A 14,089-nucleotide genomic window follows, 5' to 3' on the forward strand; every position below is an offset into this window, starting at 1 on the left:
GACTCCATCCAGCCACCTCATTCTCTGTCGTCCCCTTCTTCTTTTGCCCTCGATCGCTCCCAGCATTAGGCTCTTCTCCAGGGAGTCCTTCCTTCTCATGAGGTGGCCAAAGTATTTGAGTTTCATCTTCAGGATCTGGCCTTCTAAAGAGCAGTCAGGGTTGATCTCCTCTAGGACTGACCGGTTTGTTCGCCTTGCAGTCCAAGGGACTCGCAAGAGTCTTCTCCAGCACCAGAGTTCAAAAGCCTCAATTCTTTGACGCTCGGCCTTCCTTATGGTCCAACTTTCGCAGCCATACATTGCAACTGGGAATACCATAGCCTTGACTAAACGCACTTTTGTTGGCAGGGTGATGTCTCTGCTTTTTAGGATGCTGTATAGATTTGCCATAGCTTTCCTCCCCAGGAGCAAGCGTCTTTTAATTTCTTTGCTGCAGTCTCCATCTGCAGTGATCTTCGAGCCCAGGAAAATAAAATCTGTCACTATCTCCATTTCTTCCCCATCTATTTGCCAGGAATTGAGAGGGCCGGATGCCATGATCTTTGTTTTCTTGATGTTGAGTTTCAAGCCAACTTTTGCACTCTCCTCCTTCACCCGCAGTGAAGATCATAGAATATCTCTATTTCTGTCCCACACGAACAGGCGTCTTAGACAACACCATTCCTCCCTAATGAGAAGGGACACACTTCACAACACCAGTTATACCTCTGTTCCTGTATATCTTGATGCATGAGACACACAGAAAGACTGAGAGAAACACAGGCACAGAGAGAGAGCGTGGGTGGATGGATTTCGCCTGCCACCACACCCCTGCCTGACACTTGCACATAGACCACCACACTACACATCTCCCTCTTACCCTGCTTTCTTTCCTCCACAGACTGAATCGCCTGCTGTCCTCCTTCCTTCATCCCTCTGCACTACTGTCTCGCCCATCTTGGTGAGTACCACTCCCTACTCCCTCTGTAGCCTCCTGCCCAACACACATTTCATGCTCAACACCTGCTCTCTTACGCTCCCCCCCCCAAGACCCTTCTATCTTCCTTCCACTGCAGCCTCTACGCCTGCACAAGTTTGACCCTACTACACAGCCATCCTACACTGCTGACTCCAGCACCCTTTATCACATGGCGTCTGACTCCATGAAACTGCATTCTGATCACCATTATCTAATTGCCCCCCTTTTTTTTCTTTCCAGCACTGATACCTCTGCTGCCAACAGAAACTGCCTTCCAGGTTGTGGGGGACATTACTGTAAGTAATACCGGGGTCATCTTGCAGACAAGTCCTTCCTGTGCTTCTTGAGGAGACTGACTTCCTCATACATTCTCCCTTCTCCTTTCACAGAACCACCACTGTCTGCCTGTGACACCACCGTTAGGAACACTACCTGCATCTACAACTACCTCCTTGGACTACGTACCTCAAACCACACATCCTATTTGCTCAACCCGTCCCCATCCCTCCCCTACTCAAACATTCTCCCATCAACCCCAACCTACCACACCTCTTAACACTGACACTTACACTGCACTGCTACAACACTCCCTCTAACACTGCTTTTTTCCCCTCTGCAGACTTACTCCCCTACATTCCTGCTTCACTCCTCCTTCTGAACTGCTGCCTCAACCCTCTGCATTGTGTTGTGCACCTCCTCCAGACACACTCCTTGGTGAGTTTCAATCCTTCCCTATCCCAATCATACAATCCTTGCCTTCCCTGTTCCTACAGTAACCCCCTCAAACACCTACCCTCCACACTTACGCCTTCCCTCCTCTATACTCAGCTACCCACAGTTTGGTGTAGTAGTTAGGAGTGCAGACTTCTAATCTGGCATTCCAGGTTCTCTTCTGTGCTCCCCCAAATGCAACCAGCTGGGTGATCTTGGCCTCGCCATGAGTCTGATAAAGCTGTTCTGACCGAGCATTGATATCAGCTCTCTCTAAACCTCACCCTCCTCACAGAGTGTCTGTTGTGCGGAGAGGAAAGGGAAGACGACTGTAAGCCGCTTTGAGCCCCCTTCAGCTTGGGAAAAGCAGCATATAAGAACTACATTTCTGTTTCTTCATCTTCTTCCCAGTCTTCTCCTCCTCCTCCTCCCAGACCCCACCTCATGCATCCCCCTTCTGTCTCCATCCCACAGCTCCCTGCGTGCCTGCCAGCCACTCCTGCTACTGTCCAGTCTCCCAACACTCCTGATCCCAGGACTCTTCCAGCTACTGTCTCCCCCTGAAACGGGGTGTCAGCCTCCTCCCAACCCACCGCTTGGTGAGTGCAGCTACCTGCCAGTCCCTGTCCTTACTGAAGCCTTGCCACCTCGATGCTCTGCCTCCCCTTCCTCCTCCCAGACCCCACCTCATGCATCCCCCTTCTGTCTCCATCCCACAGCTCCCTGCGTGCCTGCCAGCCACTCCTGCTACTGTCCAGTCTCCCAACACTCCTGATCCCAGGACTCTTCCAGCTACTCTCTCCCCCTGAAACGGGGTGTCAGCCTCCTCCCAACCCACCGCTTGGTGAGTGCAGCTACCTGCCAGTCCCTGTCCTTACTGAAGCCTTGCCACCTCGATGCTCTGCCTCCCCTTCCTCCTCCCAGACCCCACCTCATGCATCCCCCTTCTGTCTCCATCCCACAGCTCCCTGCGTGCCTGCCAGCCACTCCTGCTACTGTCCAGTCTCCCAACACTCCTGATCCCAGGACTCTTCCAGCTACTGTCTCCCCCTGAAACGGGGTGTCAGCCTCCTCCCAACCCACCGCTTGGTGAGTGCAGCTACCTGCCAGTCCCTGTCCTTACTGAAGCCTTGCCACCTCGATGCTCTGCCTCCCCTTCCTCCTCCCAGACCCCACCTCATGCATCCCCCTTCTGTCTCCATCCCACAGCTCCCTGCGTGCCTGCCAGCCACTCCTGCTACTGTCCAGTCTCCCAACACTCCTGATCCCAGGACTCTTCCAGCTACTCTCTCCCCCTGAAACGGGGTGTCAGCCTCCTCCCAACCCACCGCTTGGTGAGTGCAGCTACCTGCCAGTCCCTGTCCTTACTGAAGCCTTGCCACCTCGATGCTCTGCCTCCCCTTCCTCCTCCCAGACCCCACCTCATGCATCCCCCTTCTGTCTCCATCCCACAGCTCCCTGCGTGCCTGCCAGCCACTCCTGCTACTGTCCAGTCTCCCAACACTCCTGATCCCAGGACTCTTCCAGCTACTCTCTCCCCCTGAAACGGGGTGTCAGCCTCCTCCCAACCCACCGCTTGGTGAGTGCAGCTACCTGCCAGTCCCTGTCCTTACTGAAGCCTTGCCACCTCGATGCTCTGCCTCCCCTTCCTCCTCCCAGACCCCACCTCATGCATCCCCCTTCTGTCTCCATCCCACAGCTCCCTGCGTGCCTGCCAGCCACTCCTGCTACTGTCCAGTCTCCCAACACTCCTGATCCCAGGACTCTTCCAGCTACTGTCTCCCCCTGAAACGGGGTGTCAGCCTCCTCCCAACCCACCACTTGGTGAGTGCAGCTACCTGCCAGTCCCTGTCATCACTTATGCCTTACCTCCTCTATCTACACCCAGACCCACAACACAACACTTGGTGAGTGCTGCTACCTGCCAATCCCTCTCTTCACTAAAATCTTGCCTCCTCTATACTACACTCCCCTGAAATGGGGGCTCTGCATCCTCACCACTTGGTGAATTCTGCTACCTGTCCATCCTTCTCCTGCCTGATGCCTTCCCTCCTCCCTAAAGGCCCTTCCCTCTCCCCACCCAAACCCTTGCTCTTCATTCCCCCTTTGGCACCCCGTCCACAAATTCGAAGAACTTCAAAGACCCACTTTGCATCTTATCACACCTTCTGCTTCCTGAACCTTTACCTCCTCTCTACAAACCCTTCCCTCTCTCCACCCAAAAAGATTTCCCATGCCCCTTTCATGTCCATTCCACAACACCATGCCTGCCTTCCTACAACTCCACCTTCCATACTACCAAACAAAAAACCACACACCTTCTATCCCTCAGCTTACTACTACCTTCCTCTGTGACCAGCACACCTCATCCATCACGTCTCTTACTAATCCATGCTCATTATCTATCCGTTCAGCAGGTTCCAGCACTCCAGCCTCAATATCAGCCTCCTCAACCACTGCTTGCACCTCAACAGGAGACCCTCTGAAACAACAATTCCACCTCCATCACAAACACTCCTTGGTAAGCTATTATGACTTCCCATCCGTCTCCTCCGGAATAAATTGCCTCCTATAGACTACCCAAACACCATCACAAAAGTGACCCAGCCTTTCTCCTTCTGTCTTCAGTCAACAGCTCCCTGTGATCCTGCCTGCGCCCCTACCTACTACACCGCCATCAAATACTCCTCCTTCCTACAGTCTACTTGCGACCTACAACCCTCCTCTGAACACACCCTCTGCAACAACACGACCCTCTGACTGGTAAGTAAACCTACCACACCACCCATTGCCTTCAATTTCCATTCACCCCCTTCAACCACTACAACCCACTCCTCCCTTTCCCAGGCTTTCCGTACCATACATCGGAAAACAAATACCTCGCCATGCCACGGCCAAAACGCCAACACACTCCAGAAGACAGACAGAAATCTCACATGGCTGCAAACCGCAAATACCGCGCATCACGCACTCCACAAAAGACTGCTGAAGCCTATCAAAGACGCAGTGAACGACGAAGACAAACCCGGGCTGCCCGCCAACCATCTCCAGCAACTGCCGCTACACACCAACACAGTACAGAATACTCCACAGACAACAATCCATCCACTTCAATAGACAGTCAAGCAGCTGCACCTCTACTTACTCTCACTCCCACTCTACAAGGACATCTACCTGTAGCTTTCACCATGCCAGGCAACCAGCCAACTTCAGACCCACACTGCTCTGGCAACCTCACTGAAACCTGCCTGTCTTGCCAGGCGAAACACTTCCCTGGAGAGAAACACTCTGGACACCACTACTCAACATGCTGCACTAAGGGGGCTGTTAACCTACCACCCATTCGCACCGCCACGCTCATCAATGACCTGCTAACCAGACAACATGACCACTCCACCAACTTCATGACCAACATTCGATCCCTCAACAGCTCGCTGGCATTTGCATCCATGGGTGCCTCTATTACCCCCCCACCTCACCATGGCCCATACTGCTTCAGGATATGTGGCAATATCTACCACCGAGCCGGTGCACTACATCCAAACACTGGGGAACCTCGCTCATACGCACAGCTCTACATTCTAGATTCCCTACAAGCAGCACATGAACGGCTTCAACGACCTGAGAATGAGTCCTGTAACCCAATCCTTCTACAACAACTAAGCAACTTCATGGCTGAAAACAACCCTTTCGCACAAGCTTGCAAAATGCTCTACGAAGTCGAGCAGGAGTGCATCGTCGAAGCTCACAAAAAACATGCTACACCATCCACTGTCACCATGGCCATCCTTCAAGACAGGGAACATGATCCACGCCGTTACAATGCCCCTTGGTCTAATGAGGTTGCCATCATCTTTGAAGCTGATGACGGATGTCCACCTCTACATCGCGACTTGCTCATCCACTGCCGCAGGCCATCTACTGATCACCCCGCACGTACCGAGCGAATCTCCATTCTCGATCCAAACCTGGAGCCCATGGTCTACCCACTACTTTTCCCCTTAGGAGACCAAAGCTGGGGAATAGATATACCTCTTCAAGAGCGACCTAGAGCAATTGCACATCTCCATCAACAGAGAACACACCCACGCACACGTGTCACTCAGATGCAATACTACCAATACCGTCTTTCCGTCCGAGATACATTTAACCCATTTCTGGCAGCGGGCAAACTAACACAGCAATACATTGTTGATGCCTATGTCAAAACAGAGGCCAACCGTCTCAATTATCTACGCGAGAATCAAAATACACTACGTGTAGAAAATTACCGTGGACTTATGGACCACCTTCAACAAGCCACAGGAAACACTCCCCCACCAGGCACTGCTATCATCTTACCATCCTCTTTCCAGGGCAGTCCAAGAAACATGATGCAAAACTATCAAGATGCCATGGCTATTGTTCGACAGTACAGTAAGCCTGACCTATTCATTACAATGACTTGCAACCCACAATGGCCAGAAATCCAGGACAACCTTCAAGGACAGCCAGCAGAACACAGGCCAGACATTGTCGCCCGTGTGTTCCACCTAAAGCTAACATCACTGCTTCATGACTTGATGCGACGACATATCTTCGGAACCCCAGTTGCTCAAGTGCATGTCGTTGAGTTCCAAAAAAGAGGCCTCCCACATGCCCATCTCCTACTCCTCCTCAAACAACCCTTCAAACCACACACACCAGACATCATTGATCTCATTGTCAGTGCTGAGATCCCAGACCCACAGAAGATGCCTGCTTTATATGCAGCAGTTACAAAACACATGATTCATGGGCCATGTGGCGAACAGTTCAGATACGCTCCCTGTATGAAGGAGGACAAGTGCAGCAAACGTTTCCCCAAATCCTTCGAAAAAGACACACAACCTAACCAGAACGGTTACCCATTATACCGCCGAAGAGACAATGCCAGAACAGCCAACGTCCGTGGAGCGACACTGGATAACAGATGGGTTGTCCCCTACAACCCATATCTACTCCTGCGCTATAATTGCCACATCAATGTTGAGGTTTGTGCCTCTGTGAAGAGTGTTAAATACCTTTTCAAATACATCTACAAAGGCTACGACTGTGCCACTATTCGCCTCACAGAGACCAACCAACGGTATGATGAGATCAAGATGCATGTTGACTCCCGGTATGTCAGCCCACCAGAAGCCATGTGGCGCCTCCTTTCCTACAATCTCCATGCCCAGTCACACAGCATTGTACGTTTACCTGTACACTTGCCTGACTACCAGTCTGTAATTTTTGATCAGCGCACACTTCAGACAAACCCCGCCACTGTGGAAATCAATGCACAGAGAGACACCATGCTGACGGCTTGGTTCCTGCTAAACTCCGAACATGAAGAGGCACGCTCCATCCTCTACATTGACATCCCAAAAACATATACCTTTCAAAAAGACATCCGGAGATGGGTCCCACGCAAACGGCAGGCTACAAACATCATTGGACGTATGTACTCTGTAAACTTCGCCGCAGATACAGAACGCTACTGCTTACGACTCCTCCTCTTACACGTCCCTGGCGCTACAAGCTTTGAAGACATTAGAACTTACAATGGCATTCAATGTGCCTCTTTCCAGGAGGCAGCACTTCAACGTGGCTTGCTACAAGATGACAATGTCTGGGATGCTACAATGGCTGATGCTGCACTATACACCATGCCACACGCTCTCAGAGACCTCTTTGCATACATCCTTATCTACGGGGTAGTCCCAAGACCTCAGCAGCTCTTTGACAACTACAAAACACAACTCTGGGAAGACTATGCCACACAACATGGCCAAGAACATACTGACAACTGCATTACCTGTCTTGCACGCACACTGACCGACATTGAAACCACTTTGCGCATCAATGGATCCTCATGTAGAAAAAAAGGACTCCAACCACCACCAACCAACATCAACACACCACCAGAAGAACACGCACCACAACACTACCACAATCTTGCTACTCAGATGGTTGCAACACTCAATGCTCAGCAACTTGCTGCTTACAACAGCATTCTGGATGCAAGCCAAGACAACACACGCCCACACCGCTGCTACTTCATTGATGGACCAGGAGGCACTGGCAAAACATACCTGTACACAACTCTAATATACACATTCAAAGGACTGGGAGGACATGTCTTGCCTGTCGCTTCCACAGGCATTGCAGCAAACCTACTTCCTGGGGGCAAGACATTCTACAACCAATTCAAACTCCTCCCCCCACTAACAGAGACATCTTCCTCAAATATCTCTCCGAACTCCAGGGATGCCACTGTCATACGTACTGCCACTGCCATTATCTGGGATGAGGCCACCATGGCACCAAGAGCAGCCCTCACTGCCATTGACAGACTACTCCAAGAACTTATGTCTTCAAACAAACCTTTCGGAGGAAAACTGCTCATCTTGGGAGGAGACTTCAGACAAACACTCCCGGTTGTCAAACATGGAAACAGAACAACTACCATTGAGGCCACCATCAAACACCATCCTCTCTGGACCCATTTCAACATTTTCCCCTTGACTGTCAATGTACGTGCCACAGATCCTGCCTTCAGTCAATGGATCCTTCAGATTGGAGACGGGGCACATGACATCACACCACCACTTCCAGAAGACATGATAGAAATCCCACAACACACTGTCACTACACAAGACCTGGCTACAGACATTTTTGGCACACAGTTCACCGCAGAACAAACCTGCACTTTTACAGACAGAGCCATTCTCTGCCCCAAAAACTCCCATGTTGACACCCTCAACGCAAGCATTCTTCGTCGTTTGGAGGGCGATGCGACAACATACTACAGTGTCGACTCCATTGAGGATGAGAATGAAGAGAACTCAGAAATCTTCTTCCCCATTGAATTCCTCAACTCCCTAAACCCAACCGGCATGCCTCTTCACCAGTTAACTCTGAAAACTGGAGCCATCGTGATACTCCTACGAAATCTGAACACTAAGAAAGGCCTATGCAATGGCACCAGACTCATCATTACTGATCTCCGGCCAAACATTCTTCTGGCGCGCATTGCCACTGGATCAGCATCAGGAGACACCGTTTTTATACCACGCATCACATTAGCACCTAAAGACCCAGACTTACCCTTCACTCTCTGCCGATTACAATTTCCTGTAAAACTTGCCTTCGCAATGACCATTAACAAATCTCAGGGACAAACACTCAGCAAAGTTGGCCTCCATCTTGAGGAGCCTGTATTCAGCCATGGACAGCTATACGTTGCAATTTCCCGAGTGCGCCGCTTCCAGGACCTACGCATACACGTGACTCCACAGCCACAGCAAGGCATGCTACTACCAGGCTCAGACCAGATCTTCACCAAAAACATTGTCTTCCCAGAAATCCTCATAAAGACCCCACACAACCAGCCACAGGAACAGCATCCATATCTAAGCTCTCTTGACCTCTCCCCTGACCATCCCACCTCCCCTCACTAACAACCAATCCTGAACAACAAAAGCATAACAATTTCCACACAATATCATTCCTTTACCACTACACTCCTCCATGACACGCAGCAGCAACGAATCATAACCCCTCCTTAATGTCAATAAAGAACTTCTGATTACAAAATGCACTTCAGCCCATTTGTCTTTTTTTCATCATTTATTGTTATTATAATCTATTGCCTCCAAAGTACTTCATTGGTGTCACCAACCAACCCTGTTCTTCTTGGACCTCCACGCACGTCACTCCCGCAAACATGGCTGCATGAAAACACTGCAAAGCAAAACAGAAAATTAAGCAACATCAAACCACCTCCAGATAACCCTACCACCCTCCAACCCAGCCTCTTCACAATATGGCCATACACTACCTTTCAACACCACAGTTTAATCCCTCCTTAACAAAACACTACTGCACATTCCCACCAACTATATCTTCACTTTCCTGAATCTCTCCCATCCACTCTGCCCAAACACCTACAATACCACTTGCAGAAACACTGAGCCACTAACAGCACTCTCAAATCTACACTTTCTAGCGCCCGTTGTATTTAAACGTACAACGGGCTTTAAATCTAGTCAGTACATAAAGCAAGGAGGCTGAGGAGGCTTACAAGACAAAATGTTGGCCATCAGTTTCTGTGGTGGTATGACAACCCATTGGTTTTCGGGAAAGCAAACCTTCTAGTTGGCTGCACCAAGACCTGCCTTGTCAATTATCACTAATGATGCCTCAAGAGCCCTGGATTTGATTAGGGGACGATGCATCACTTCAATCACCTGCGGTTTGTTTAGGGGTAGGCAAAATGTGGCCCTCCAGATGTCCATGGACTACAATTCTCATGAGCCCCTGCCATCATTCGCTGACAGGGGCTCATGGGAATTGTAGTCCATGGACATCTGGAGGGCCACAGTTTGCCCACCCATGGTCTAGCCTGTCCATTTCCACCCTGGGCATCATCTTTCAATTTCTAGTTGGTCCTGTCGTCAGCAGTTTTATATCAACCCTGGCAGTCTTCACTGGCTTTCTTCAAGCAAAGGCTGGATACACAATTTTCTTGGATGCTTTGGGCTGCTTAGGGCTGATCCTGCGTTGAGCAGGGGGTTGGACTAGATGGCCTGTATGGCCCCTTCCAACTCTATGATTCTATGATTCTAACCCACCTCCTGCGATGGTTTCGATGCGTCGGTTGGATGAGTTAAACACCTCGAGATTCAGCATTTGCGTTGCACCTCTCTCGAGTGGGATTTGTTTCCCCCTCCTTCCGTTGGTCTGCAATTCAATTCCATTTCCTTAACCGGGAAAACGCTACGGCTCCATCGTCAGCCAGTATTTCCAGGGGATAAATTTCAAAAGAAGTCATTTCCTTTTAAAAATGGCTGTTGCTTGTATTTATCTCCTCTAGTCTTTGGAGGGCCAGGCCGTTATGAATGGGTGTGCTGTTTGTTATCGATGTATGGATCTCTGTGCGGAGAGAATGAATGGCGCGATAGTCGTATCTGGCATCTGCTGAGAACACAAGTGCTGGGGAGGCTGTTTTATTTCTGTGTCTTCAATCTTTGATCTTTTTTTGTCTCCATAAATCTTCATAAAAATAAAATTAGAAGGAGAAGAGCGATGGCTTGCTACTTGGGCGCCATTTGTCTAGCAAAGCTTCTCCGAGGGTTTTGTTGTTGTTGTTGTTCTCGGTTGTTGGTTTATGCAGATCTTGGATGCCTCTTAGTACTTGATGGCTGTGTGTATATTAAGGCAGCTGTGGAGTCCAGCGAAATCACCCTGCAAAAAAGCAGTACAGCCATTGAGCCAAGTGGCAAAAGCCGCATTGAGACATCTGAAAACATCTTGTGGAGGGCAGGGCGGCTGCCTAGAGTGGAGAGGGTGGATAGATACTCCCTCCCCCTCTTAAGCTGCAATGCGAGCAGACAGCCAGTGCAGCTGATGAGCTGTCAGTTCATGATGGAGGCCTGGATTAGTGCTTTTTCAGCAACAAGAAATGCTTTCTTCCAGTGCAAAGGTAAATATGTAATGAGTGTATTTTATACACCTTACATTTTGGTCAGGGAGCTGCACAGCCAGGGCAGGCAGAATAATTGGTTCAGTCCTGATTGTAGGACACCGAGAAGGTCAATTCGTGACTAGGGATGGGAAATGCCGAACTGAGTACTTTTTGAGCTTATCTGAGCTGAATCAAACATCCCATGAGTTTAAACTGGCCAAATCAGAGAAGCCCAGTTCGATTCGGGCTTGATTTGTCTAATACGGTTAGTTGAGAAAGAGCCTGCCAAGCAGCTGATCCTGAGGATCAGCTGTTTGGCAGGGTCTTTAAATGCCCCCCCCCTCCCAGGCTGAGCAAAGCTCAATCTCCATAGCCTCAGAGGGGCCTGCAGGAGACATTTAAAGACCCCTCAAACAGCTGAGTCTCAGGATCCGTTTTTGGAGGGTTCTGGAGGCACCTAAAGGGACCCAGGTCAGCTTAAATAGATCTGTCAAACAGCTGATTCACAGAGATCAGTCTGGCACGAAACAGTCTGGCACTGTTTTAATCAAATCGGTTCCAGTTTCCCAAACTGGCCAAATCGGATAGATATACCAAATCAGTGATTTGTTTTATTTGATTTGTACTGAATCAGGGAACCTCAAATCCAGAAAATACCGATTTTCTTCCTGGTGAACATACACTGATAATTCAAACCATGCAGTGACAGAGATATAACTTTTAGCTTCTCCACTCACTGTTGGTTGAGTTTGAATGTGCAGAGAATATGAAGCACCATGATGCTTTAAGAATAAAATAGGTTTTTTTACTAGGAAAGTGAAACAACTATGTACAGAAAGAGGAGACTTAACTATTTAGCTAGCTGTTCTTTGTAGTTGTTCTTTTGTTCAACTGCTGTTCTGGAGGAAAGCAGGGAGGAAGAGCAGTCAAAAAGCAGAACATCTGCTGAGCCAAACAGGCCTTGGAGGAGACAATTTGAAAATTATCAGAAAGTTCCTATCCTATCTATGCTAAATCAGCATCTCCTCTGATGCCCCTTGCAGGACACCCTTTATATGCTGATCAATTCTTCACACTACAGGTATTGCATATTTTAACACTAACCACAAGAGTTTGGGTATCCAAATTTCCCCTCACCTTTCCCACCTTCAGGGGAAACTCAGCCACTCTACATTCTCTGTTTTGTGGAGGATATTTGGGTCCCTTGAACCATATTTAATATTGGGATTGGAAGGAAGCATTCCTCCACAAAACAGTAGTTAGGGAATGACATTTCTTCCATTTGCAAGGTCACCAAAGTCCAGATAGGTTCTAGAGATGTTTCAGAATTACAAATTATCTCCAGGAGACAGAGATGAGTTCCCCTGGAGAAAATGGAGAGTGGACACAATATATTATACTCCACTGAGATCTTGCCTCTCCTCAAGCCTCTCCTCATTTTAAAACATATCTTAAAATAAGTTAGAGCAGGGGTAGTCAACCTGTGGCCCTCCAGTTATTTCCCAACCCAGAGAAAGGATTTGGTAAGCAGCCTCTGCTTCTTGAAAGCCCCTTACTGGGGCAACCATATGTTGGCTGTGATTTATTGGCAGTTTACCCATGCATGGAGCTGTAAGTAAAAAACAGGAACAACCTGATTTGATCATAGAATCCTAGAGTTGGAAGGGGCCATCCAGGCCATCTAGACCAACCCACTGCTCAATACAGGATCAGACTAAAGCATCCAGGATAAGTATCTGTTCAGCCTCTGCTAGTGGTTGCAACAAAGTCCCTCCCCCTGGCTCTCTCCTCCGAACTTCCTGCAAAGCGATCGCCATTTTTTTTCCCTTGGAGCGGGGAAAGCAATGAACCAGCGAGGCTTCATTTACCCAGTGAGACGTCTCCGGATACAGTCCCTCCACAGAAGTGCTTTAAAGCTCCCCTAAGTCCCCAAGCACAACACAACCCACTGTTTGCCAGTTCCCTTTAATTTCGGCCAAAAATCGCACCTGTGCGGGGGGGGGATTTTTTTTTCACTCGGGGGAGCGTGGTAATGATGAATCGCCAGCTCACACGCCAGCTAGATGGATCTCTACGTTGCAAAGAATCAAGGCATATTCGTTGCAACGTGTGTGTGTGTGTTTTAACTGTGCTTAAAGGGAGAGGGGCTTTTCGGGAGCATGATAACAACCGCCCATTGGCTGTTCCATTTGATTGACGGCCAGGGGTGGTAACAAGCACAGAAAAAAATTGCTTCCTTTCTAGCAATTCCTGCGAGACCGGAAACCTGTGGGGAACGAATGAAACACTACTGGTTTCCACTACAAATGAAGGTATGTGGAACGCCGAGATTCCACTAATTAAAATAGCATTTCCGCTTTGTGAAATCAATTTGCAACATTGGTCCTTGTGCAGAATGGGCCTGTGAATTCACCCTGCCTCTTACATCTAGCCAATATCGTTCTACACGTAGTTCAAACCCATTCAATTTTTCAGTTCATATATTGGCTCCCGCTTGTTTGCTCTCATGCTGCTTTTCCACCATTCCACCATTCCCCTACCTCTTTCCCTAGGTTTTTATTTTTCCCACCAAGCCAATACTATCGGGGAAGGTGTACATTTTAAAGGGGGGGGGGAGAAGGCATGAGAAACTGCAATTAAATATGGATTCAGTTCTCCCCAAGGAGAAAGGAAACTGAAGAGGGGCCATGAGAACTGAACCAGGCAGCTTTTGCCACTTGGCCTCATCTCTAGCAACAGAATAACCTTCCTTTAACCTCTTGACTAATTCCACACACAAACACCCTGTTTTAAATAATAATAAAAGATCCAAAGACTCATAGTAATCACTAAATTGAATTAGGTGATTTCCCTTGGGAAAGGAAAGGGTATTGTTTTAGAAAGACATTTTATTGCTGGCCAAAAAGCAGTTGTTTCAGTAGCTCATCTGCTTTTATAAGTACAAAAAAATG

General features: G+C 48.8%; 1 protein-coding gene and 1 long non-coding RNA gene across 3 annotated transcripts; both read left to right on the top strand.

Annotated features, from left to right (window-relative positions):
• The first annotated feature begins 286 nt into the window (after positions 1-286).
• On the top strand, positions 287-2,214 carry LOC143822116 (uncharacterized). Of its 2 annotated transcripts, XR_013226052.1 has the most exons (5): positions 287-940; positions 1,199-1,254; positions 1,348-1,419; positions 1,578-1,672; positions 2,144-2,214. It is a non-coding gene; the product is annotated as an uncharacterized LOC143822116 (long non-coding RNA). The 2 variants fall into 2 exon arrangements; XR_013226051.1 differs by lacking the exons at positions 1,578-1,672; positions 2,144-2,214 and having other exon boundaries at positions 1,348-1,477.
• A 524-nt stretch (positions 2,215-2,738) lies between these two features.
• Positions 2,739-9,245, top strand: LOC143821837 (uncharacterized). The gene is made up of 4 exons (XM_077306251.1): positions 2,739-3,248; positions 4,087-4,190; positions 4,298-4,432; positions 4,517-9,245. Exon 4 carries the CDS (start codon positions 4,555-4,557, stop codon positions 9,130-9,132), a length of 4,578 nt encoding a protein of 1,525 aa, XP_077162366.1. The 5' UTR covers positions 2,739-3,248; positions 4,087-4,190; positions 4,298-4,432; positions 4,517-4,554; the 3' UTR covers positions 9,133-9,245.
• The last annotated feature ends 4,844 nt before the right edge of the window (positions 9,246-14,089 follow it).

This window comes from Paroedura picta, chromosome 12 (assembly GCF_049243985.1).
Source record: "Paroedura picta isolate Pp20150507F chromosome 12, Ppicta_v3.0, whole genome shotgun sequence".
Taxonomy (NCBI): Eukaryota; Metazoa; Chordata; class Lepidosauria; order Squamata; family Gekkonidae; genus Paroedura; species Paroedura picta.

What these genes read in the sequence shown, in the direction of transcription:
- LOC143821837 (XM_077306251.1), top strand. Translation starts at nt 4,555, where the DNA reads ATGCCACGGCCAAAACGCCAACACACTCCAGAAGACAGACAGAAATCT.